General features: G+C 39.5%; 1 protein-coding gene across 4 annotated transcripts in view; it reads right to left on the reverse strand.

Moving 5' to 3' along the window:
* MOCOS (molybdenum cofactor sulfurase) overlaps positions 1 to 25,773 on the reverse strand; it is a 213,961-nt gene that overhangs the window by 48,021 nt on the left and 140,167 nt on the right. For all 4 annotated transcript variants that reach the window (XR_007200437.1, XR_007200438.1, XR_007200436.1 and 1 more), the window contains exon 6: positions 5,780 to 5,979. Coding sequence is in view for 1 of the 4 variants with exons in the window: in XM_048289500.1 (XP_048145457.1) it covers positions 5,780 to 5,979 (200 nt within the window). In the remaining 3 variants the exon portion in view is untranslated. The remainder of the gene's footprint in view (positions 1 to 5,779; positions 5,980 to 25,773) is intronic.

The following is a 25,773-nucleotide window of genomic DNA, read 5'->3' on the forward strand; positions in this document are numbered from 1 at the left end:
GAAATGTTTAAGTAAAGATGACCATGCAATTCTAAGATAGATTTTTCTCCCTCTACATCTCAAACCACAGGGTAGAATTTGGCTTGGCTGCTAAGCTGCTTACAAGGCAATTCACTAACATAGAATGCTTTGGATACAGATGGATAAATGGGTTAAAAGGAAAACAAAATTTTATTTATTGGGGGAATCTCACTCTGATTTTGCCTTCATCAACCAGGGTGCTACTACTACCAAGGTTGTGGGGTTTATCCCCATCTGGGCCATTTACTTAGGGTTGGACTTGATGATCCTTGTGGGTCCCTTCCAACTCAGAGTATTCTGTGACCAGGAACTAAAGATTATACTCATAACATGTACTTCTAGCAGAAAGAGGCTACCAGGGTAGGAAAAGAGGCTTCCAAGAGTGTCACGGTGAGTGGTTGGATGTAAGTGATTTGAGGCCACACATTCCAATGGAAAACCCTGGTCTTCACTTCAGAATGATAGAAAGCAAGGGAGGAAAGGAAAAAACCCAGCAGAGGGTCATCGAGTCAATCCTTACATTAATTCAAGGGCAGTTGAGATAGAGGAAGGTAAGTGAGACAGTGGGCACATGCCATAATAAGAGCAGTCATCGAACTGTTTTATAAATTTAAACTGAAGGGACACTGACTAGAAGTTGTCTCTTGAGAAATGCTGATTTTTTCTTTAATTGAGAAATGAGTGAAGAAAGTAAACTCAAAGTCTAGACCTCCCTTCACTCAATCTGGATTGATGAGGGTGAGCCAGGACATGCTAATGTAGGCTCCTAGACAAAACTGATTATAATCTATGTGAGCAGGGCTCTCAGTCTTGAGAGGCAAAACTCATTCATATGCAACACTGCAGAAGAGCCTTCCTTAGGCAAACCAAAACGTTTACATTCTCTGTCTTTGGCAGCTATTCCTGTTATAGCAGTTTGTCTATCACACACAAGTGTGAAGTGGTAGGCAAGAAGGCTGAGACTGCTAATGGACTGATGCTCATTCCCTCCATGACAGGATTTTTAGGGGACATGGCAAGAATATATATATATAGCAAGGGAACTTTTGCAGGTGAGCCAATCACAGCAAGTTACTTGTGCTTAGGTCCAGGCTCCAAGCAAAGGAGGCAGTGTGAAAAAGGAGAGTAGGGATGGATGCTGGTAATCCACAGCTAAAATGTGAAATGATGGCCATTTTTCAAAAGACAGCCATGATGGTTTGCTCACTTTTTAAAGCCCATTACTAGCTCCGTTACACACAGGAGGAGAAAAAAATATTGTCTCAGAAGATCAGAGTGGAAAAAGAAAATTTTGATAAGGGAAGGGCTATTTTTGACTAGTGGCATAACACTGAACTGAAAGGTGTGGCTGGGTAAGAGCTCTCCAGTGCATATAATTCAACAAATGTTTCAGGTGAAATTCCATCTGTCCATCTGTGTCTCCTACCTCTTTCCACTCTTCCAGCTTCCAAACTGACTTTATAGAATAAAATATGAAGGAATTATAATATTACTCTGAAATTATCTACTGAATGCACAAAGAGAATTTCACAGGTCTTGTCTCCCTATCAAAACAAAGAGAAAATTTTATAAATAATGTTAGCATAAAAATCTCGCAGACCAGAGATGGTGATGTTTTATCATATCTGCAAATGGAAGAGACCCAGTTTATAAGAAATCCACTTTTTTTGTGTGTATCATTGTTTCAAATCTGTGTTGTTCTCTTATGACCGTTCCATCTCTTTGGCATTCAGATCAGGTTAGACTTCATAGAGTCCTATTCAAGTTTTTACTAAAAAAAAGATGGCAAGGATGCAAACTGAAGCTGAGTCATTGCTGTCAGTGTTCCAGAGGCTGGAAAAGACTTGATGATGACAGAACACGTGGCATTCATATATGCTGAAGGTTGCAAATATTCATTGTTAATAAATGAGCTGCTGATGATTCTCCGTGTGAAGAGTTTGCTGCATTAGCTCAGCACCAGGTATATATCTGTAACACCATTTTTTGTTACATCACAACCCCTCTTTAAAATCTAGGGCTGATTGCTTATCTTTTTCTGGTAGCCTCACAAGGAAGCAGAAGATTGGCAGTTTGCTGCTTTAATGTCAACTCTTCTGCTTCTATCCTGCAGACGTCTTTCATCTCTACCCCTGCACTTTCGCATCTTTCCAAATTACCAGTCTGTCATCTGTCCACACTTCATTAGCAGCAAAAACCATAATGCTGGGGAATTATCCATTCTTGACTAGACAAGTATATATATGAAGAAGCCATTTGGCAAAAAGGCCATCTTTATGTCCTGGGCCTGTCAAGTACTCATCATAATTCAACCCCTGTTAGTAACAGGGGCTTTTTGATGTTGCAGTGCAAATAAACACATAACAAAATGACAGAGATGCTACTGCAGAGGACAGGTATCTTGTGTGAAAAGAATACAGGTGTCCTCCCAAGTGATTTCAAGAACAAATTACTACCAATAGTAGTCTATGAGACAGCTTTACCGAAGGAAAAAAATTTCATGGAAAGTATTTGGTGCAGCTCAAAGGAGGAAATTTAATGCAGTTTTAGTGCTTAAAGACAAGAGATTTATGGAAATTTCAAAACTGTAGTAGTTTTATTGCTAGATAAATGTATCATGAAAAATCTAAATTAAAACCAAAGCTAGTGAGTGACTATGGATGTTGGGAGTCTGAAAGTCTCTCTTATTTAATTGTTTTAATTACCATTTAGAGCCAAAAAACCTAAACTAGTAATTAAACTGTCAATTAAACCAATGATACATATAGTATATAACACAATTTTATTCCAAGTATAATATTCTAAGACGGTATTACCCTTCAACAGTCACAAAGAAACATTCAAACAAAAAAGCAACAGCAATTCAACTAACTTCCACAATTATTTCACTCCCACCCTATCACTTCTTAACATCCAAATACTCTATATCATATATATTGGGACAGGAGGCTGTAAAAATTGCTGCCATCTCTGAGAGTACAATCATGGTGTGGCTATTTGTTTCTCACTTTAAAGAAATGCCTTCATTTGCTCTTCAGTGCTGCAATGAAAGTTTTACTCAAAGATGAACATGAGACTGTGGGCATTTCCTCTTGGTGCAATTGACCCCATGTATGTAATTCAAGAATGTTTGTGTTTAGTGGCACAATCTTGTTACCTCTGGTAATTAAACTGATAACACTGAGAAATGGATTTCAATCATATGAGCAGGTAAGAATAACTTTCTTCCCCATTGCTACACAGATGAAAGACATAATTTTTTCTCTGTTTTCATTTTTCAGCAGCGGTGTTACATGTCATGTATTTCACTACATGCCTTTCACATCCTAAATATCTTGGGCTTAGTTCAGAGTTTTGAATATCATGCCAATTATGCAAATCTTGAGGCTTAAATGTAAGCTTGGTATCCTCTGAAGACAGCATCTACTTATGAAGTCTTTCTTGCCAATCTCAAATGTTCCAAATAAACTGCTCCAAGCCTCCTCATAATATTTTCTCTGGAATCAGTTAGCCATATTGTCCTTTTCAAGCTACGAAATGTTAATGTCCAGTCACACTGTGCCCTACAACAGGCAATGGACACATAACAATTGCCTGTCAGAAAGACAAATAGAACTGGTTCAATGCCTGGTTTTAAGTAATTAATTATAGATGGGATATCATCCATAAAGAAATAGGATGGCCTGTCATTTCTCTTTTAATATACAAAGATAACCTCCTGATTCATTAACTGTTTCCCACTAGTAGTAGGTATGTCAGATAGAAACACCATCCAATTTTCCCTTCATAAAAAAATCCCCAAACCACTACAGAGCCTTCTGAAACTGTGTTCTCCTGACTCCACAAGATTGCATTTGGAGACTGCCCAGTGCATCCACATGGATGTGCAGACCACAGACACAACCAAAGCAGGGGACACTATTTCACTTCCAAACCATTAACAAAAGTATTGGATTCAACTTTGATTTGAATAAACCTATCTAATTTTAGACATGCATGCAGCTGACTGCTTACTTTCTGTTGAAAGATGAAGCTTTCTTTCTGTTGTATGTGTTTTCTTTGTAATCATAAAGAAGAACCAGCAAAGACTTTTCTCCCCCGTAACTTCTATAAGGCGTCTGTGAAAGAATTTAATTCCATAAAGAAGCCAATTATATATATATCACACATTGTAGCTTTGGAAAGAATAGTGCTGCTGCTTATTAATTTCTAAAAATCATTAAATTGCACATTATTTTAATTAAACAAAGTAGTCTAACAGACACTGCAGATGTGACTGGGATGAGTTTGAAAATTTTATAGTTATTCATTCTACATATGCCAGAAATTTCGATAATCTGGTGAACAGCACAATCCAGATGATACAGATCAATAAAGAAGCTTTTTATGATCAGCCACTGGAGCAAACAGGCCCAATGGATTCTTAAGACTATAAAAGAATTTTTAATTTGAGGGTACAGTTGAGTTTTAAAAACTGAAACACAGATGAGCCATTTTTACTAAGAAATTGTGGAAATCAGAAATCAAAGTAAAGGTTTTGGTTTTAACCAAAGAACAGAAGCAACATCAAAGTGTTTGGGGAGTTTTACAAACTCAGTTGTGTTAATATCTCCAGCCTTTTCTGAACATTGTCACACATATTGAAGGCTGCATGAATGACTAACTCACTCCTAAAATGTGGACTGCTTTGAAATGAAATGTGGTGAAGATTTGCCATATTTGGTAGCATTGTCTAAAAAAAGATTTATGTTAAGAAGAGCTTATTGAGTACTACACATTTGGCCATCCCATGTTAATCACGTAAATGTTTTAAAAAAATGTAAAACTCCACACTTGCAGGCCACAAAGCAAGTGCTTCACTTCTGTTTTCCTTTGTGAGAAATGGATCTCATTCTTGTAGACATATCTCCATGTTCCCCTCCTCATCCTGTTCTCTCAGGCAGCCAAGGAAAAAAAAGAAGAAGCCAGTAAAACAAGAGAACTGTGTTTTTTCTGCCTTCTGCTGATGAGCAAGTGAGCTGCTCTCACCTCTGTGACCCACTGCCTACATGGTGCACAACCACACACACAGTTATGGTCACACACCATTACCTCTCTGCTGAAGGGAGAAAAGGTTAATGAAGTTTCATCTTAAAGATACTTGGTATACCTGATGAATAAAGGCTACAAAATGCTGCTGAGAAAGACAGCATTTAAGGATTTCTTGAGCTTGAATCTCATTCTTTACACTGATCATTCAACTTTATTCCATGTTTCCTCAGGAATATTACAAGAATGCAGTAGTTAGAACTGAAGGGAAAAGAGAACTCCTCTTTCATTGGTGACTGCAATATTCTGAGGTCTAATTTCACTTATACGTCAAAGCTCCAAGGCAGTCTCTTTATCAGCTTTTCCAGACTTGCTCTTCAATTCCCAATTTTGAGTACTCTAGAGAAGGAAGCCAACAAAAAATCAAACTGCCTAGGCAAACAATCCTGTTAAAACAGCCCACTTCCAAACTTCCTATTTGTGGAGTAATTAATCTGTAAGATATTGCCTCTGGCTATTATGTATTTTGTATTGTGCTAGCACTATTTATTGGATTCTTTCTATTGCTTTAAAAATGGTGTGTATATATGGCGCAGAGCTATGAAGAAACAAACCCAAAACCTCAGAAGGGACTACTATGAATAAAGGATTTCTTTTAGGCTAAAGAATTCACTGTGAATATGCTTAAAATACAACCATAAACTCAAGTTAAGACAAAAGAAAAACATACCTGTGAAAAGCCGACCACTTCTCCATTTTCATCGAGCACGTTAAAATTAATGATTGGACCTTGGACATCAGGACTGCTGAAGTCTGTATCATTGTAAATACGTACTACAGGAGCCCCATTGGCATATCTCAAGTTAGACAGCACAGTATAGGTGTAGTGAGCTAATGCAAAGGTATGTTGTTTTATTTTCTCCATTCCACCTACAAAAGAAAAGTGCACGTACATGTCAGGTGCATTATTTTTATGGCAATGTAAAAAAAAGGATGATATTTCAGAGTGGCGCAGTCTGAGGCAATTAGTACAAAATTGATAGTTTTGTGTTTCTTTAAATGCATATACAATTTTCAAATGTTTCTTTTCTCATGTAGAAGTTTCAGAAGTACTGTTGCACCAAGGATTTATCTACAGTTAATCTACTGTAGAAACTTTAGGAAGCTAAAGTTTCACGGAAATGGATTACAGGAATTACGAGATTTATAGTTGCAGTCTATACATAAAACTAAGATGTTCTGACACAAATAAATTGAAAAGCAAGTTTTTCTCCAGATCTCGCTCTGGAGATCATGGGAACACAACACAGAAAGTGAACTGTTATGTCTGAGATAAAATGAAAATAATAAAATTCTAAATGTAATGACAAAATAAAAATGTCATTTTACAAGGAATTTATTAGATTAATGAAGAATTATTCTTCCAATACTTCTTTCTGTAGAAGAAAAAGGACATTGCGAATGCTTCATTGACTACATCCATGCAATCTCGGGGCTCAAGAGAAACTTTACACACAAGTTTTCACAGAACTTGGCCTAGAAAAACATAAAGAGGAAATAAACTTTTTTTTTTTTTTTTTCTACACTGTACATTTTGGAAAAGAGAACCTCAGAGAATTCCTGACAGATGAAGATCTCTTCTACATCTCTGCTCTTTGAGGAGAGGTTGTGCCTTTGCTAGATATCCCTATTGAAGGGGCTTCTATTATGCACACTATGCACTGCACCATGGTGGGTCTACATCATGCGGAAAGAACAAAAGAAGGTAAAGAATCACCAAAGACTTCTCGAAGTAGAAAAGCATTTTTCCTTCTGGGTTTTAGACCCAGAGTTTTTCCTGTAAAAATGAGTATCCTCTTTGAAGCTCGAAAGCATGTTTCACATTTTATTTTTACCTTTTTTTATTAATCTTTGTAACTATGAATCTCACTTCTGTGCATATTACTTTTATATTGAGTATCTGGAAATTTCCACCCTTGAATTGAAATTTTGTAATCTTGTTGACTTCTGTGCCTTTATTCATAAAAAGACCGTGCCATTTATGAATGTATATAAAGGGAAAAAAAAAGATATATTTCTTCTGACATGCAGAAGAACTGTAGCAGCATCTGTTATTTCACTATTCTTTGAGTTTCTCTATCATGTGCTATGTCTTTTGGATAAGTTGGGAGAGCATACATTAAAAGCATAGAAACAGATTAGATGTAAGGTGGAAGTACATTTTTTGGTGCTGAAGAATAATAATGAGGAAGAAGATTTCTAATGAGATACTAACATGCATAGCACTTGCAAGGAAGCATGCCAGAAGCTAATCAGTGCAATTTCTAGATGTTAGCCACAGTAAACTTGGCAAGCATCTCTAGAACATTTTGGTCTGAAAGATGTATTTCCAGAGTCTCTGAGAATAAAAGGTTGCCTAGTCAGAAACATCCTAGTCATTGTTGGGTAGAAGTCTTGAAATAGCAAAAAAGAAGACCAAAACCACACAGAGAAAAAGTTATTTCTGAGCATTTGCCAGAAAGTAGCTGTCTTAAGAGAAGTGACTGCCTTGTCAGCTTCTGAGATGTGTCTAATCTCCTGATTCAGAGCTTTTCCAAATTGTCAGGAATCTTTTAATAGAAGATTAAACTACTGTCCTTGCGCCTGGTTGAAGAAATCTCTTATTCAGAAATTTCAGTCACTCATTCAGAGCAATCATCCTGCTATCATTTCTATATTGTTTTCAGCTATTCTCCTTTAAAGTTTCTTAATCACATTTCCTTGTTCATTAGCAAGAAGCTGATGAGCCTTTTAATTATTTATTCTGACAAATCCAAATGCAATAGCCTGCAGTTGCTTTCCTGCCCCGTGATTGGAGAAAGGAAGCTGTGTTGCCAGGATCCCATATTTTTAAGTAGCAGAATAGGTGGTAATTAGGTCTGATGTCACAGAAAACCTTATGGAAAAGCTGCCAACAATCTGAAGTTTGTTCTGACAGAAAAAGGGATATATTCAAAAAATAGATCCAATTTATTTTTATTTTGTTCAACAAAATTATCTATACTGCGTATTGCATAAATCCAGTGCTTACCTCATCTCCCTTCTAGAGACAAGAATGTGAGCAAGAGAAAATAAAAACCAGAACAAATCTCTGTTTGAGAATAAAAGTAGTAACACATCATAAGCCTTTTGGAAGACTTACAATTTGGAAATTCATTGATACTTCACCTCAAGAAGGTGCTAGGAAGGACTCAAGTGCCTTGACTCCTCAGTTTAGGGATTTTATTCCTTACTGCTGCATTATTTCATTAAGGTGAATTGCATCTAGTTGCTCTTAAAAATTATTTTAAAATGCATTCCATAATGTCTAAACTACATCAGATGAAGTCTATCTAATACCATCCACTGTATTTATGAGTGTAATGTGTGTAGGAACACATTCAGCACAAAGAATGCTCACAGTCCACAGTCTGCACTCATTAGTGACTTCTTGCTATAGCGGAATCGTAAGGACTACTCTGTTAAAAGGGAAACTTCTGCATTTCTGTGGATTAATATGCCCCTTACTACTTTGTCTCCATGTGCATTTTTTGACATTACATTAAGCCAGACACGATCATTTAATTAATTCTTCTTCCCAGTAGCACCAGATTTTCCACATAAATTGTTGCTACAAAGAATGCTATATACTTCTGCAGTGCTAAAGTTTTTGAGCAGAACAGATTGACAAAGCAAGTTTGTACTTTTGTGCACAAGCCTCCTTGCCAAAGTAATCTAGCAAACCTGTGGAGATGCTGTTACCCCTCATATCGCTGATGTATGTTTGCACACAACAGCATTCTGATAGGTCAGCTCCTATCAGATCTGCCATCCCATCTTTTACCTCAGTTTGGGTATTGTTATGGAAACTAACAGTGTTCCAGTATGGAAAATTCAGAGTGCCACTGCACTGGATAGCCCACAGATAAATTTGTAATGTCAGCTCTTCCATAGGAATTGCATGTGGGCCTATGCCTCTCCACAGAGACTGTTTGAGAATGTGGGACAGTTAAGTCATCTGGAAGAGAAGGAGAAGTTATGTCACGCTTACGAGAGGGTACAAACTATGTGCATCCAAACTATTCACAATTGTCATCACGGTATAGTAAATCCACTGCTTGTCTTGCCTGGTGATAACATCTTGTATCTCCATTACCTCTGTCTTGTTAGCTGCTTGTTCTATGCAAAATAGAGTAAGATTTTCTTTTTTCCAGTGGAATTTTATCTAATCAGAGACGTCTGAGATATACAGATGTCCAACAAGTATTCAGTGAAGAATGATTCTCAGTTAGCATGGACCTGATTTTGCATTACATAATGGCAAACATGTAATGGCATATCATCTCCCCTCCGAAAGAACCAGGATTTCAGCAGCCCAAATGTTCAAATGTTAGCTTTTCCTGAAAGAGCTGTAGACAAATAGGCATATGTCAACACCTATAAAAGATTTTGAATAAAGAGATTAAGATAAAGCAGAGACTGAAAATGAGCCTCTAGAATGAAAGCTCTGGTGCTTAAGGTTTTCAGGCTGCACTCAGAAACCTCTATGATCAGCATTCAAATACATTTTTTATCTCTCTTATTACGAGAAGCTAAATACCAGAGATAAAGAAGAAGAGAGACATAAAACAAATATACAGTTATTGTTCTAACTCAGTGTGAAAAAGCCACAGAAATTGAGGTTTAAGCGACAAATTCTCTATCACTCCAGTGAATCCAATCTTCCGTCTATCTTTGGATAAGAGAAAGATCAATGTGATTCACTATTCGTCAGCATCACCTAATAGATAGCAACGAGGCAGAGAAATAATGAGCTGAAATCTCAGCAAACCAATCAGCAGGGAGTGAAACCAAGATGTAGCCACCTTCTACTGAATCCCAAACGAGACAGATCACCACGCAGGACCAGTGAGCCAATGTGCTAATGAAACCACGGAACCTGGAAATCCTGTCAAACACTTGGAGTCCTTCCTTCATTTCCTCCAAGAAGTGTACATTAGGATTAATTTCTGAGTGGTTTTGGAGTTCATTTATGCATAGAATTGGATGTCTCTGACTGAGGTCTGTCACCTACTTAGTGTTATTCTCCCCACAAAAAAATCTCTTGAGGATGAACTTGGTAATGGTAATTTTTTGCGAATTTGAGTGCTTCAGCTTTAAACCACATTAAACAACGTATCCTAACCACTGCTATTCTTTATCACTCCTGTTTTAAGCAGAATGCTGCAGACCTGAAAATGAAATATTCTTAAGATTATCCAACTCCCTGCCACTGAAGTGCAACCCTGAAATGTTATAAATACAAGAAAAGAAAAGAAAGAGAAGAAAATATAATCAACTTGATCAGTCATCCCTTGGTAGAGCTTCTACATCTATCAATAAAAATATTAAATACGCCCATTCCTGGTGGGATTTTCCCCCCTAAATTATGAGAATAGCTGCCCTAAGTAAGACCAAATCTAGCTACTGCCTGCTTCCCAGAGTGAGAAATAACAGATGCCTAGAGGAAAAAATATATGAAAAAAGGTATGTAATTTCTAATCAGCTACAACGAAGTAAACAAAATATATATATTAAAAAATCCCAAAATATGAAAATGTGCTTACAGGTTGGCTAACAGAAACTAAACATTAATTTTAAAAACAGAACTAATGGCTTAAAAACCCCTCAGGGATCTTGAGCTTTACAATTAGCACATTAACATTTCCTTGGTGTCAACATAAAAAAGCTCTTCTGATGTAAGAGAACTGCAATAGTGGCCATAACTGTTAACAAAATATCATTCATTTAATTCAAAATAAACTACAGTAAATGGCTTACCAGCCAATTCATAAAAATATCTATCATCCACACTCACAGAAAAGGCATAAAGCATGGACAGATTGCAAACCTCACTTTCACACTGACTCACATGACCAGTCCAATCAACCTGATTTACAAAACACATGTAATAAAAATTGGTTTGGGGAACACAAAGTGGGGTGGACCATGACTGTTTCTTCAGCTGAGGTGACTGTGTTTGAGAGCAAGAAGGGTAAAATCTGTGTCCCCAGTTTTCATTGGTACTTCTAAAAATATAATGCAGGCTTCTTTCTAAAGTTAAGATGTAACAAAAAGAATTACATAAAAAGAAAATTTTGGTTATGAAACAATGGTGTTTTTTTTCCTGAAAAGTACATAATATTGTTTGAAAGTACGTAATCGACTGGCAAGAATCCATCTCACAAGATCAGTGTCCAGACTGAAACTTCAGATGGACTCCTGCAACCTAATTATGTACTTTCTGTGTGTCCAAAACAGAGAGCTATGTCACACTCTCAACACAACTAAATCCATCCAGAATTCAATGGGTAATAGGGGGACCTTTCACTCTCTCAATACTAATTCTTTGCATAATAGCTTAAATCCTTTTATTCTCCTCCTTCTCCCACACCATCTCAATAGTTTAAGACTGTGGGAAGCAACTGCTTAATCCTCTATTCAGGATGTTATACTGAAACCAAACATGAAACACATATTCGGTGTTTATCTTAATGAACAGAAGGCTCTTTGATGCCCCATCTCCCACTTCTTTAGAGCAGCTGATTCACGCTCTGTTTTCCCACAGTGAGGGGAGTTTCGAAGTCTTTGTTCTAAATAAAATGAGCAGCACATTCTGAAAGAAGCAGCTACTAATTTTCAAACATCATAATGATGAATACTTTGCTTTTTTAAAAATTTCTTGGGAGTTGCATGAAAGCGGGGAAGTTGTACATGTCTGACTCACTTTTAGTATAAATATTTTAATTACAGGTACAATTCAACTTCAGTTAACTGCTTTTTAGACTAATAGCTATCTAAGAATTCAAATAAACTTCATGTAAGATGCATTTAATTTACTGGTTGCTATTATGAGATTTCTTTTTTGAGTCAAGGGAGGGTATGTATTTCTGTCCATCCTTTTCTTCCCTGTGCCCATGCCATACTCTCAGCAGAAGTAATAATTTCAGGATGACTTTTCAAACCATAAAAAGAGCAACATAAAAGATGACTGAGGAGTCTTTCTTAAAAAGGCAGAATGCTTTGCACATCTCATGGAAGCAGCATTCAAACTGCACCTCCAGAGTGTTAGATGACATGAGCCCACAGAGATTTCTGTGAGAACAACAGAATCATCCCTAAAAGTAAGTATTTATGTCATACTCACATTTTACCTCTAAAGGCTTTATCTCCCAAGGTTTTTCTCAGTCCAGCAGAACAACTTCTGCTTATGATTCTGTCATCTTAAGGACGAAATGCAAGAGAAGCTTGTACTATAAAAGCACATGAATTCTCCTGGCAGCTGTTAGAAACCTGAATGTTACATACAGGCCTGTTTTCTGCTTTGTTATGAAATGTCTCTGCCCTCTGTTTAATGGAGCCTGCTATGCACAATTCCTTGAAGTCAGCATGTGGAAGCTTTACTGCTGCTTGTTCCCTGGAATTTTTAACTCTCAACAACTAGTCTGCTAATATAAGGCAGAGCATAAAACTCTTTCTTTGTGCTACAGTTATATAATGAAAACATTTAGAAAACATTTAAAGATGGGGAAGTAAATCTTACATTTTCAAGCCAATAAGACTAATTTGACCCTGATTTTGCATGAACATTTATTTATTTATTTATTTATTTTCTAACTTACTTATTCGAGTCAGCAACAACTTTCTCATCACTGCAACATAGCTGGAGGAGAACCATTGTCATCTTCTGCTAGCCTAAACTGATAACCATCATCAAATCTGCAGTTAAGTTGAGTTCTTCTGAAAAATAATTTTTCTATAAGATGCAGACTTTTTGCTATTTGACAGCCTCATGATTTTCTAACCTCCACAGTTTTGTGGGTTGTTCATTATTTTTTTCTTCCAAGGGGAGGTGCAGACCAATGGATACAATCAACCTTCACCAAAAATAAACTGGATATAAAGAGAAATCCAAATGTGGGGTGTTTGTGGGAGGAAATTTCTCCCTCAGTACCAAGAGAACCATTTAAAATATTCTGAAAACCCTGACAGCTTCCTTCCTTTCCTTCCTAAGCTGACAGGTCCCAATCTAAAGCCTTGCTAGGATATAAATCAGTTCTGCTTCAAAGCTCACCATGCCTGGACTAGGTGAAGAAGAATGGCTAATGCTGTGCCCAGAATGCACACCTCAGTACCCATTGGTTTGACTCTACCTTCCTGTAAGCTTTGTATTAGCAAAACATTCAACGTAACATTTTTGGAATCTCTCTGTTAGTGAAATACTTTGGTGTTCAAGGCAGCATATTGATTTGCAGTACAGCTTTTCCCTTACTCATAATTTTGGTTGGACACCTTTCCTCTTTTTCTCTGACAATCTCTGAACCAAGGCTTTTCCTGACAGTGTATGAAGTAGTGGGGATGCTCCATGTCTGCTCTTGTGCGGCCTTTGTATCCTGCTCTTTCTAAGGTTCCACAGAACTTTCCCATCCTAGCAATACAGAAAATACCACAAGTTCATTTAATTAAACCAAGAATCACAAAACACTAAAAGAGAATTTTCCAGAGGACAAATCTTTAAGCATGAGGCTGAATAGTGATGGAACAAGAAAAAAAAAAAACCTCAATTTTCCCATTCTCTATCTGTAACATTCAGGAATACAGGAAATTAATAAAATAATTTCTATCCATTTTTATTAAAAGAACAACATTGTTCTTAGTGAAATTTTGGATTTATTGATATTCATAATTTTCTAATAGCCTGAAAGGATGCTTTGCCATTTGTTTTGCATTATCAGACTAGGTTTCTGCTGGTACTGTTATTATAATAATAATAGCTCCCATGGAAGGAAGGGTGTCATTAATGAAACAGTGGTAATAAAGCAAATACAATGAATTGGAAAAACTGCCCTGAAATTTCTCTAATTTGATGTCTTAATCATTAGGAAGTATGCAGTCAATATTAAAAAGTGCTCTGAATTCTGGAACCTTATGCTAAATTGAATCACACCAGTGCTTCTCCCAGGCTTTTTAACCAGGCTAATGTTGTTTTAATAATTATCTACACTAACACCATGGGAGAGACCTATAGCTAACATATAATATTTTTGCTGTGAGTTTTATAGATCTTCCCCTGAGGACATAGCATTAAGTATGCTTTACATCAGTCACTGGACTTGTGAGGACCAAAAGGTGACCCATTGACACACTTTCCCTCTTGTGGTTGTCTTTTCTGACTGGACATAACAGGCTCAGAGCTCTTGAAGTTCATTGCTGAGTTTGTGAGATGTGTGAACACAAAAAACATTTCACAGACAGTGAAAGGAAAAACTGAGGGCAAAAAGTGGCTACTTTGGCACAATGTTACACACTCTCAACACATAGGTTTCAGCAATGATGTTATAGTTCCAGCCTCACTTCTCAAGAGTTCATGCAATAAAAGTGAGATGCCAGTACTTAAAGTATAGCCATTGCTATGGGATGCTCAGCAATCACTCCTGTAAAACAGCACCAGGTTTCTCATAAGCAGAATGTCCTCCAGTGTTGGCAGGCACAAATTAACTTCTGGCAGGTTTTTATTACATTGCTCATTCCTCTGAGTTTCTGAAACCCACCGCACCTAGAAGATTTTGTGGTCTCCAAGTCAAGGGGCTGATGAACAATACGAAATTGTGCTGGATTAAGACTGAATATTTGTAATTTTCTAAGTATGGAATAAGTATTTTACTCAATTGTAAGTTCAACGAGCAGATCTACTAAACAGAAGACTGGAAGAGAAATCTCAGGTAGAAAATGTTAATATTATAAGTAATTTATTGCCATTTTTTGCTTCATTCTAAAGAATGTAGGTAATGTGCTTCCAAAAAAAATAACCACTCTTGGCCTTATATCAGCTTCAATAAGCTGTAACACCATAAATCAGTCAAAATCTGTACTTCAGATTCAGTTCAGAAGAGTTGAAGTATTCAAGACATGAGCAATTCTTATGTGCACCACTCATTGTCTCACACTGTAAATCAAGCTCTTCGGTGAACTGAGGAGCTGCCTCTGAAGACAGACTTGGGCAAGGTTAAAAGAAAACACTGATGAGAGCAAGGCATCGGTGAAGGATGAGTGCTGCCAACTCAGAGGGAGCCACTGACAGGAAAAAGAAGCAAGGCAGCATGCACTTAGGAAGCCCTGGCCTTTTCCCATGGCAACCCATTACATTATGAGCTCTGCAGACGGAAGGGAAAAAGAGTAGGGGCTGCTGCAATTCTTTCAAATGGGGGACTTTGAAGCTAAGGAATAAACAAATGGCTTAAAAAAACTCATTTTCCTCATCATTTCCACTTCAGGTATTTTTTAACAACAGCAAGGCTTTAAAAATGAAGGTCCAGCTCAAGGCACTGTTCACATAATTCCAATTTTAGGTCACAAAGAAAAGGCAAGACAGCAAAGGTTCCCTTCTTATGGCGTAGGGATGAAGCCACAACACTCATGTGGTGTGGAGGAGCCCAAATTCACTTACGTCTTCCCCTGAGGGGCTTCACACTCTAGTTTGTCACCACACATGACAATAAAACAATATATTTTACTTCCCTCGTTTCTTTGGAGCTCTCAGTTTTTGGACTGCTTTTTCTGAGACCCACCACTATTATTAGCAGTAATAGTGGCTACTGCTCTTCAGACTTCTATGAGATTCATATTTTAAGATGTTAAAGAACACTATCAGGACTAATGAAGGAAAAAATCAGAAATAACAGCTCTTCCTGTGGTTTTTTTTTTATTTACTTATTTACTCTTATCTACCATGCATTTCTTTCTTTCTTTCTTTTATGCAGCGTATTTTCCAAAGATACCTACAAAGCTTTTATTCGTAAATGGAAATATTCAGGGAAGAAGCAATTTACAGAAATACATAGATAATCCTTATTACTTTCCTTTTCATTCTTGCCCCACCAAGTGCAGTCTTGCTTTTGTAAATGGAACGTATGACCATGAAGAGAGCTTCTTATTTAAATCATCATGAAAAGAAAATCCTCAGAAATGGCTCACAGTGTATATGGCTACTATGCCTAACAGACACTGAGTGTTACTACTGTTGGCAAAGAAAGTTGGCACATGCTTAGCTCCATGACCTTTGGCTATGCAGAGGTGCTGCACAACACGAGATATGCAAATGCCATACTCAAGCCTTGAACTACGAAACTCGTTGATGAAATACATGCATCTCTTCCTGGGTTTTTTTGCGTTCTTGAAAGGTGCTTAACTAAATACCTGAGATAATTTGAATGGCTGCAATGGCACACAAGACACCGTTGTAGATAATGTTGTCTTGGTTTGGATTCTCCAGGTGACCAGGCAGGAGTCCTGGTTTGTAGTTGAAAGTACTTAAACCTATTAAAGATTATTATTTAGTCTATTTCATTTATTAAGTGCAACAGATATTCTTGTCTGAATTGAACTAACCAGAATGGCTGTCTCAGGCTGCCCAAGCTTCTAATATTTCTCTTGACTCAACCTCTCTAATATTTTATTGACTCAACCCTTCTGGTCTCACCACACCTCTGGTGGTCTTACATACCTAGGTGGCGAGCATACAGGAATTACGTCACCCTGCTGAGGTACTTTGCAGGAGAGAGAAGACACCTAATTCAAAGCAGCAGCAAACTTCAGACCAATTAGAAGTGGAGTGATTAATCAAACTGTTCAAATATTTGACTGCAAACCCAACAGGAAAACTTGTACAACTAAGAGGTGTGAATTTAAATGCATGGCAATGCCTTTAAAGGCTGCATGTATCAAACATTAGTGTGGCTGCATTTCATGCAGAACTCGTACATTCCCTTACCTCTCTGAAACTCTTCTGCCATCTTGGATATGGCAGAATAGGGGAAAACTACATGCAAACAATCAGCCCTGTTTCCTTTTAGGAGAAAAATAACAGTCCCACAATTTTCCCATCTGCAAACTCTTTTACTAGTACTCAGTGAAATTTTCCCATGAAACTCCTCAATAATTTGTAAGAGGTGAAGAACATCTTCAATGTTTATTATAAATGGTTTGAATTTACTGAGCAGTTTTCAACAGGGAAATTTTACTAAATTGGTGAGACCAAAAGGCAACTGCAAGGACATCAACCTTAGTGTGTTGTTCTATTTTAGGGTGACCAAAAGTGACACCAGGATAAGATGAAGCATTTATCAGATGATATTAGCTTGGATTGTGATATGGCTTCTCCACCCTTTTCCCTTTCATTATAAGACCTGCAACAATTCTCACCAGAGAGTTAATACAAACTAAGAACAGAGGTCAGAAAGATGAGCCGGCCTTTCATGACAGTGGCAGGCAGTCAAGCTGAACTCCCCAGGAGAGACAAAGCAGTAGTGACAGCTACACAGCAAGTCCTCCTTCAGCAAACTGCTGAAACTTTAACAGTGCACTGGCCTGAGAGGTTTTTACACTGGTTAGCAATTTTCCTTTTTCTTGTCTTCTCACATACTTTTACAACCATGCTCTCCAGAGTATGAGGAGGCTTACGTGACATACCTCTTGCTGTCAAGTCTTTGTAATAGTATTATGTTCTGTTTTTCTTAATTTCTTCCGAGCTATTCTGATATCAAAACTTCCACATAGTGTTGAGAAGTGACAGAAAAGCCTACATTTTGATCTAAGGAGAGACTCTCTAGTGTCCCATGGAGTTCTACTCTCTCACATGCCATCTGAAGATAGACATTTCAATGGATTAAAACATCCCTTGTACAGCTAGGGAACAAATAACTAGATAATTAAAGAAATGTTGGTTCAAGCACATCTTCCCTTCTGTGTCTTTGAATATGCAAGAAATAAATTGATTAATATCCTGAAGTTATGATGAATCACAGAATTTTCTAGGATCAGTAGAAGCTGTGTTGAAACATTTCACCTGTCTTGGACAGAGAACAGAAAAGGAAAAAGGAAGGTACTATAAATTGAAGGGTCAGAAAAATTATAGTTTTATGGTCCTGCTGAGATTTGACTCACCTGTAAGGTCAGACCAATCAATCAATCAAAATAATAAAAAATTTTATTTTTGAGGGCTTGACAATGTGAGTCCTGCCAAATGTACTCATTACAGCTCTTCCCTTTCTTCTTTCTTTATCAGAATGATGCTGTCAAGTTCAGTATGTGATCTAATATAAAAGCCTAGATCCTTCTTTATCAGAGCACATAACAAGAAGTGTTGGTAACAGGACAGCATGTTGATTATTTCTGACTAAAAGCTGAACCTTGAAGGCTCACTTTGTTCAACAGCCAGAGACAGCAACTGCAGTCTTTATTTTCTTCTGCAACTACCAAGCTTTGACTTAACTCATACCACACTTTCTTGTACCATATGATAAGCTCTGTTACAGAGGATTAATTTGTTTCCCACGTCTCATGCAGTTCTTTCTTTTCCCTCATTTCCACAGCTCTTTATGTACAATAGTCACTGAATTGGGTATATGTGTGTGTGATATGTTTGTAATTTTATCTGAAAATATTCTGTAAGACAGAAGTTAAACACATCACTACACTGCTCAGCTATTTTGGCTTTTTGGCTATGCTGGTATTATTTTCCTGCAGACTTTGTCTTTTCATCTACAGGTAAGGAAGAGATGAAGGAGTGTGTCAGGGGTATCAGGCACTTCAATGTCAGCTGCTTGTAAGCCATGTTAGTCAGTAACGTATTCAGAGACTATTAAAGCCAACAGGATCCTCCACAGCTGTAAAGGTCTCCTGCAGTAACCAGCAAGAACATTTTTCCATGTCCTATGTGGCGCCGAGATGCAGATCCATCCTTCAAGGTGTTTTGAAATTCTTCCGTGATAACTGAATGCACCTCATTGGACTTCATCTCTTTAGTTTTCGTATTTCGTTTCCAGCAGAGACAGTGAGTATTTGACCCAAAGACAGAGGCTGGATCAGCCTATTTCACACAGCTGCTTGTTGAGCTGACATTTATTTAAAACTCTTCCCATCAGAAGAGAATGATCTATTACTGCCACAAAATGGCAAAATGCCAAGAGACAGATTTTGAGAATTTCTGCTTCCATGAACAGGAAGATTTTATCAAGACTAATTTATGAAAAGGAGAGCAAAATATATCTTTAAAACCACTTAACACAGCCATAAAAATATATTGCTTTTAAATGCCTATGATGTTATTCAATTAATGAATTGGTATTGCTACCCTCAATTTAAAAATTACAATTTGTAAGATTCTCAGACTCTATTTTACACCCTTCTTATCCCCATGCTCCCCCTTCTACTCACCTCCAGCTTTTCTAAATTATTAAAGAAAATCATTAATTTCACCAGAACCTGTTGCCACAGGACACCTGTGCTGGGATTGGAGATGCCCAGAAACCACTGTGAAACTGCAGGGCTCTGCCCTGGTCCTGGGGGGACTGAAGGAACACAGAGCCCTGGGGTGCCCAGCTCCCAGGAAAGCAGCTCTCTCTCTCAGGAGGCAGCATCTCCCCTGGCTGCCCCTGGCAGAGGATGCCAAACACAACCATGGAGATCCTTTTGGAGAACACCAACTCCCAGCCTGCTAAGGGGCTGCCGAGCCTTCAGAGGAGGCGCTAGGAGAAGGACGGGGCAGGAGGGAGAGCCCCGTGGTGGGATGGGGCCACACTGAGCTGTTTGGATGCTGAGGCCAGGCTTGCCAGCACTGGGGGGCACCCTGTGCCAAGGCAGCCACTTTCATCCCATGCCTCCCCCTCCTCCTCTTCCCACACGTGGGCCATGGGCAGCAACATGCAGTGCCTCGGGACAGCCACGGCCAGGCCTCATCCCCCCATGGGGACAGGCTGCCACTGCTCCCAAATACAAAAAGCTTGCAGGTACCTAAGCTGAGATAAAGCATAGTTTTAAATTTCAGAAAGTATTTTTATTATCTCTAAGCAGGTGACAGCCATTGCAGGTATAAGAACTATCTTCCTTTCTTGACTCCAGCCTTCAGATTTTAAATTTTCTAAGCTTTGAAATGAAGATGTTCTTAATACCAGAGAAAGAAGCTTTGCATATGAAACAAATTATTAAACTCACATGAGATGCATCCATTTTGGAGATGAGGGATTGCATGAAAGAGAGACACACTGTGATCTTTTCCTTCTTGTCACTTTCATATTAAAACAAATGCTGTATCATTATTGGGACCGGTTTGTCCAAGGTCACTCAATTGTTCAGCATTTACAAGCTGGCAGCTCATCACAGGCAGAAGCAGCACATATAATCATTATTGATGCTGGCAGTCTCCACCCTCGCTAATGCTACTTGTTCTGTCAGCCAGCCCCTGGCTTGTCGCAGGCAAACGGAATTATTCTTTGAGCTGTGCCTCGGATCTGCAGTTCAAGGGAGCTGTTTGATGCTAGACCACAACTAAGTACCAAATGGTGTCATGCCTATTTACAGAACATGCCAGGTCAACAGCTGCTGTTTAATTAGGCTCAAATCCTCCCATGCACAGCTCAACATGAATGCCATGCCATGTGGTGGGCATCTCTGAGGGAAAGTGCCTTGCCTCCTCCCACATGTGAGATGGCTGAAGAGCTGCCTTCTCTATGCTACTGTGGCCCCCAGAGGGGGCTCTCCCTTGGATGGCGTTGATCCCATCTTCCAGCTATGGCTGAATGACTCAGTTACTCAGCTCACACTGCTACTGTGAGGGAGAACTATACAAGCCACAGGAATTCCTGGCTCTAGAGCCTTGCAGAATATTCCCTCTGCTCTATAAACTTCAAAAATTTTTCCTCTCTTTTATTAATCCTCTTCAAAATTTGTATTGATAATTGCAACTGCTGAAATTTGACACTACGTAAATGAAAATGGTATTTATTTACATGAAACCAGGTACTTGAGTTTTCAGCCCAAAACTTTAATGTTGGGGTCTCTCCCCTGCCGTGTAGCCCTGGGAGAGGGGCCCTGAGGGCACAGACACGGGGCTTCCCTGTCCCTGCTCAGCCTCGTTCCCATTGGTTGGTTTGTGTTCCCTGCGCGGGCAGAAGGACCCTTGGTCCCGTGACTGGGACAGTTCCTGGGCAGAGCTCCGGCCATGCGGCTGGAGAAATAAACATCTCTCTGAAACAGCTAGCAAGAATCTGTCTGTCCGTATATATTTCCTTTCCACGGGACTCCTGGTTTGATATATGCGTGTTGCAGGATCCCCACTGCAACAAATGGTGGAGATTTGTGAGCAGAACGATCCCCGATCCCTAAGCGACTGATTTGTGTGAGTAAACCCTGGAAACTTTGGATTCCTCTTCTTGGTTTTGCTTTGCTATTCCATATCTAAACTATGGAGGAACCGTGGGAAGACTCTTGGCTCTCAGAGCCGCATATGGACATTTATCTTAAACTTAAAATGATTCTTGAACAACGATTTGTAAATTTTAGCTTGATTCAAGCTCAAAAAGAACTGAAACACTTCCTGGCATGGTTGTTTAAGAACTTTTTCTATGTTTCTTGGGATTTAATTCTTACCAAGGGCTTTTGGAAAACCGTTTGGACACAGTTAATACTGGAGTCAAAATATATGCCGATGGAAGAATATTTTCGTGAATATTATTTAGTTACCGAGACTGTTGAGCAATGTCAGCTGTGTCCTGGTGAAGGGAAGCGTGGCGCAGGGACCGTGCGGCCCAGGCCACGTGCACCGAGCGCTCTGAGAGCAGCAGCGAGGCAGTTCCTGCGCGCGGGCGGAGCCACGCGAGCCGCAGTGTCGGTGGCGGAGCGAGGCGCGGCGGGAGCGGCGGGACCCGGCGGTGCCCGCCCGGTCCTGTGCAGCGCGTGGTGGAGCGAGCCCCGTGAACGCCCGGCCGAGAGGGGCGGCGCGCGGGGCAGCGGCTGGCGGCGATGGCGGTGGAACGGAGCCGTGCCCAGCCGAGACGCGCGCTGGAGCAGGGCGCGGGGGGGTCATCGCTCGGGGGCCCGGCCGAGACGTGGGTGCAGCGCCCGGCAGCGGCAGCGAAGCTGCGACCAGAGGAGGCGACGCACGGAGAACGGAGCGGCGTGGCCCGGCCCGGCCCGCGCAGCCCCGAACGCGACCCCGGGAAGAGCGCGCAGGCACGAGCAGCCCCGACAATTCCAACACGGGAGCGACCGAAAGAGAGAGCAAAGACGCAGCGAGACAGAAAACAGCAGCCACTCGGAAAAAGGAAAAGATCATAGCAACTAAGACCTTAGGGATAGTAAAATGGTATAATGTTAAGCAAAATTATGGTTTTATAACAAGGTGTGACAACCAGCAAGACATATTCGTGCATAGAACTGCTATTAAAAAGAATAACCCTGAAAAATGCATCCCAAGCTTGGGAGATGGAGAGGTGGTGGAATTTAATATTGTACTAGGGAGAAAAGGGTTACAAGCATCGCAGGTCACTGGGCCTGATGGTGTTCCTGTAAAAGGCAGTATATATGCAAAAAATCGTAGTCATGTTAGACAGTATCTCCATTGTAAGCCCCCCCTACAGTTTCCCTTTCCTAATCCCACCTTTCCCTTTTACCCTATGTCCTATTACCCCCAGTGTATTCCCAATCCGTTTTTTCATCCATGGTTTCCCTCACAAAACCATGCTTTTGCCAATTGTTTCCCCAAAAATCCCTTTCCAATGCCGAGTGGGGGATGAAAAGGGGGAGGGAAGAAGTTAAACCCTCTCCTGCCTCAGTTTCCCCACAAAGCATGCTCAGAGTTCTGTCTCCCTTCTGTCAGCCCTAAGATGTTCCACAGAATCTGTTTGGACATTTAAAGACTCAGGAGGGTGGCTTGTTTTGTCTTGAAACTGTTCTTGTTATGTTTATCCAGTTGTTTTCATTCTCCTTTTATTAAAATAAAACGGGTGAGGTGTTGGGGTCCCTCCCCTGCCGTGTAGCCCTGGGAGAGGGGCCCTGAGGGCACAGACACGGGGCTTCCCTGTCCCTGCTCAGCCTCGTTCCCATTGGTTGGTTTGTGTTCCCTGCGCGGGCAGAAGGACCCTTGGTCCCGTGACTGGGACAGTTCCTGGGCAGAGCTCCGGCCATGCGGCTGGAGAAATAAACATCTCTCTGAAACAGCTAGCAAGAATCTGTCTGTCCATATATATTTCCTTTCCACGGGACTCCTGGTTTGATATATGCGTGTTGCAGGATCCCCACTGCAACACTTTAACTTTAAAACATGATCACTTTGGAGATTAAGAAGAATTCTGTTTAAAATTCCAGAGATAAATTATTTAGTACTATTTTTAAAATTACTGAATGGTCTTTTATTTAATATGAATATGTCAAAGTTACGAGCACACCTGGAATGCCACACAGATGATCTAGAAATATAACAAAATATGCACTGCTGAATTTGTTTGTCTGCTAGAAACTGCTGTTCCATCAAAAAAACCCTCCGTAAAGTCCACTTCCTAATGTTAGTAGAACACAGAAAAGCCATCGACTACTAACGTTATAGCTATGCTTCTCTTCAGTACCTTGACAATTCAAAATTAGCATTGATCTAAACCACTTCTTGGTAAGAATCAATACATAAAACATATCTCTGTAAGTATTGTTTGCTGAGGGAAACACTAAAATCCAATAACAAAGAGGAAAGCACTTGTTTTGTGAAGATCTGTTGGACTTCTTTTAACCAGACACTTTTTTTAAAAAAGAATTTGTGAAAGGGACATAAGCATATTTGTGTAGATGTACATAAGGAATTTTAAGTTTGATGGATAAACAGGTGCTATTGCAGACAAAGGTTTTATAAATTTGCTCTAAAACAAAGATATTCAGCTTAAAGAAATCACTGCATCAACACTAGCCTCTTAAATTGCTTGAAAATAAAAACTTCATTAAGACCTCAATCCCGGAAATAATTTATTAAATATCATTAATAGCTATATGCCTGTAAGAAACTACTTATAGAAAAACCTAGTGAAATCAAATCTATTGGGCTGCCTGGAAATTACTGTGAAAGTCCAGATAGCTTAAGAGAGAATTTTTCCTTTTTAGAGGTTGGAGGCATTTTATGCTTTCATATGGGATTCTATATCCAGCTCATAATTCTCTTCTAATTGCTAGCATATGGTTACAAATGTAATAGAAAAGCTTTTATTTTCTATTAAATCCTTGATAGCTTTTCAAGAAGGGCTAAACCCTAAATATTTGAGATTAGTTTCAATAACCATTTTTTACTATGCCCATAAAAAGCTTAGAGGCTCCATCTTCTGCCCTTGCTACCATTCCCATAGGTGCAGCACAGATTGATTCTTCTCCAAATGGTACAATGATCTCATGAACCACAAGAATAACCCACTTCCTGATTCTGTGCTCATGGAAATAAATGAGAAATTTTGGTAGTGATTTAAATTATTCCTGATGCAGATACATAGTCTATATACTCAAATGCCTGTTATTACCCAGGTGTCCTTGTTCAGCTTTTCAGAAAGGCTTCCCAGCACATTTAGGATTAGTCACTGCAAAAATTTGGTTTTAACCTGACAAGAAAAATTCTATTTCAGGTAAAAAAAAACATGTTTCAAGGACCACCTCCTTCAAGCTCAGGAGTGGTCCATGCCAGCAAACAGGAAACATACTTAAGGCAGCATGGAGACTTTCATGGATGACCAAGGAGCTCCCCACTGAACTAAAACACAAGAAGTAGAAAGGTGAAAACAAGGCCGGGTGACCCAGGAGGAATACAGAGCTGTGGTCTGAGCCTGCATGGATGCAATTAGGAGTTTGGTCAGGAATGTAACTGGTAACAAGAAGGATTTCTACAAGCAGAAGCCCTGTTGAGGAAGGACACAGGAAAGGGTAAAGGTCTCAATGCCTTCTGTGACTCATTTTTTACTGGTGAACCTTGCCTTCAGGAATCCCAAGCCCCCAGCTCAGAAGAAAAGTCTAGTCCAAGGACAACTTCCTATCAGTGGAACAGGATCACATTATGGAACCCTTAAAATAAACTGGGCATAAACAACTTCATGGGCCCTGATGGGATGCTCCCACAAGTGCCAATGGAGCTGTGAGCTGTTGCTTACAAGGCCATTCCTGATAATCTTTGAAAGATCATGGTGATTGAGAGAATTTCTCAAAGACTGGTACTGGAGAAAAGCAAATCTCATTCCTATTCTCAAGAAGGGCAAGAAGGAAGATTCAGGCAATTACAGGCTGGTCAGCTTCACCTCAGTCTCAGGGAAGGTGATAAAGCAGATGAGTCCGGAAACCATTTTCATACACGAAGGACAAGAAGATGATCAGGAATAGTCATCATGGATTTAAGAGTAAAACATGCTTAACCAACCTCACAGCCTTCTTCAATGAGATGACCAGTTTGGTAAATGAGGGAAGAACACTGGATGTTGTTTATCTTGACTTAATTAATTTTTGACACTCTATCCCATAAAATCCTCACAGAGAAACTGGTGAAGTATGGGTTAGATAAGTAGACAATGAGGTGGAACTGAAAAATGGTTTAACTGTCAGGCTTAGAGGGCTGTGATCAATGGCACAAAGTCCAGCTGGAAGCTAGTCACTGGTGATGTACCCCAGGTATTGATACTGAGTCCTTTGCCATTGAAAATCTTCAATAATGACTTGGACAATAGGGCAGCATGCACACTCAACAAATTTCCAGATGATACAACTAATGATTGCGCTGCAAAGCAGAGGGACCTCGACAAGCTGGAGAATTGTAAAGAGGAATTCATGAGGATCAACAAGAAATGCAAAGTCTTGCATTTGGGTAGGAACAAACCC

Source organism: Corvus hawaiiensis, chromosome 30, assembly GCF_020740725.1.
Source record: "Corvus hawaiiensis isolate bCorHaw1 chromosome 30, bCorHaw1.pri.cur, whole genome shotgun sequence".
Classification (NCBI taxonomy): domain Eukaryota; kingdom Metazoa; phylum Chordata; class Aves; order Passeriformes; family Corvidae; genus Corvus; species Corvus hawaiiensis.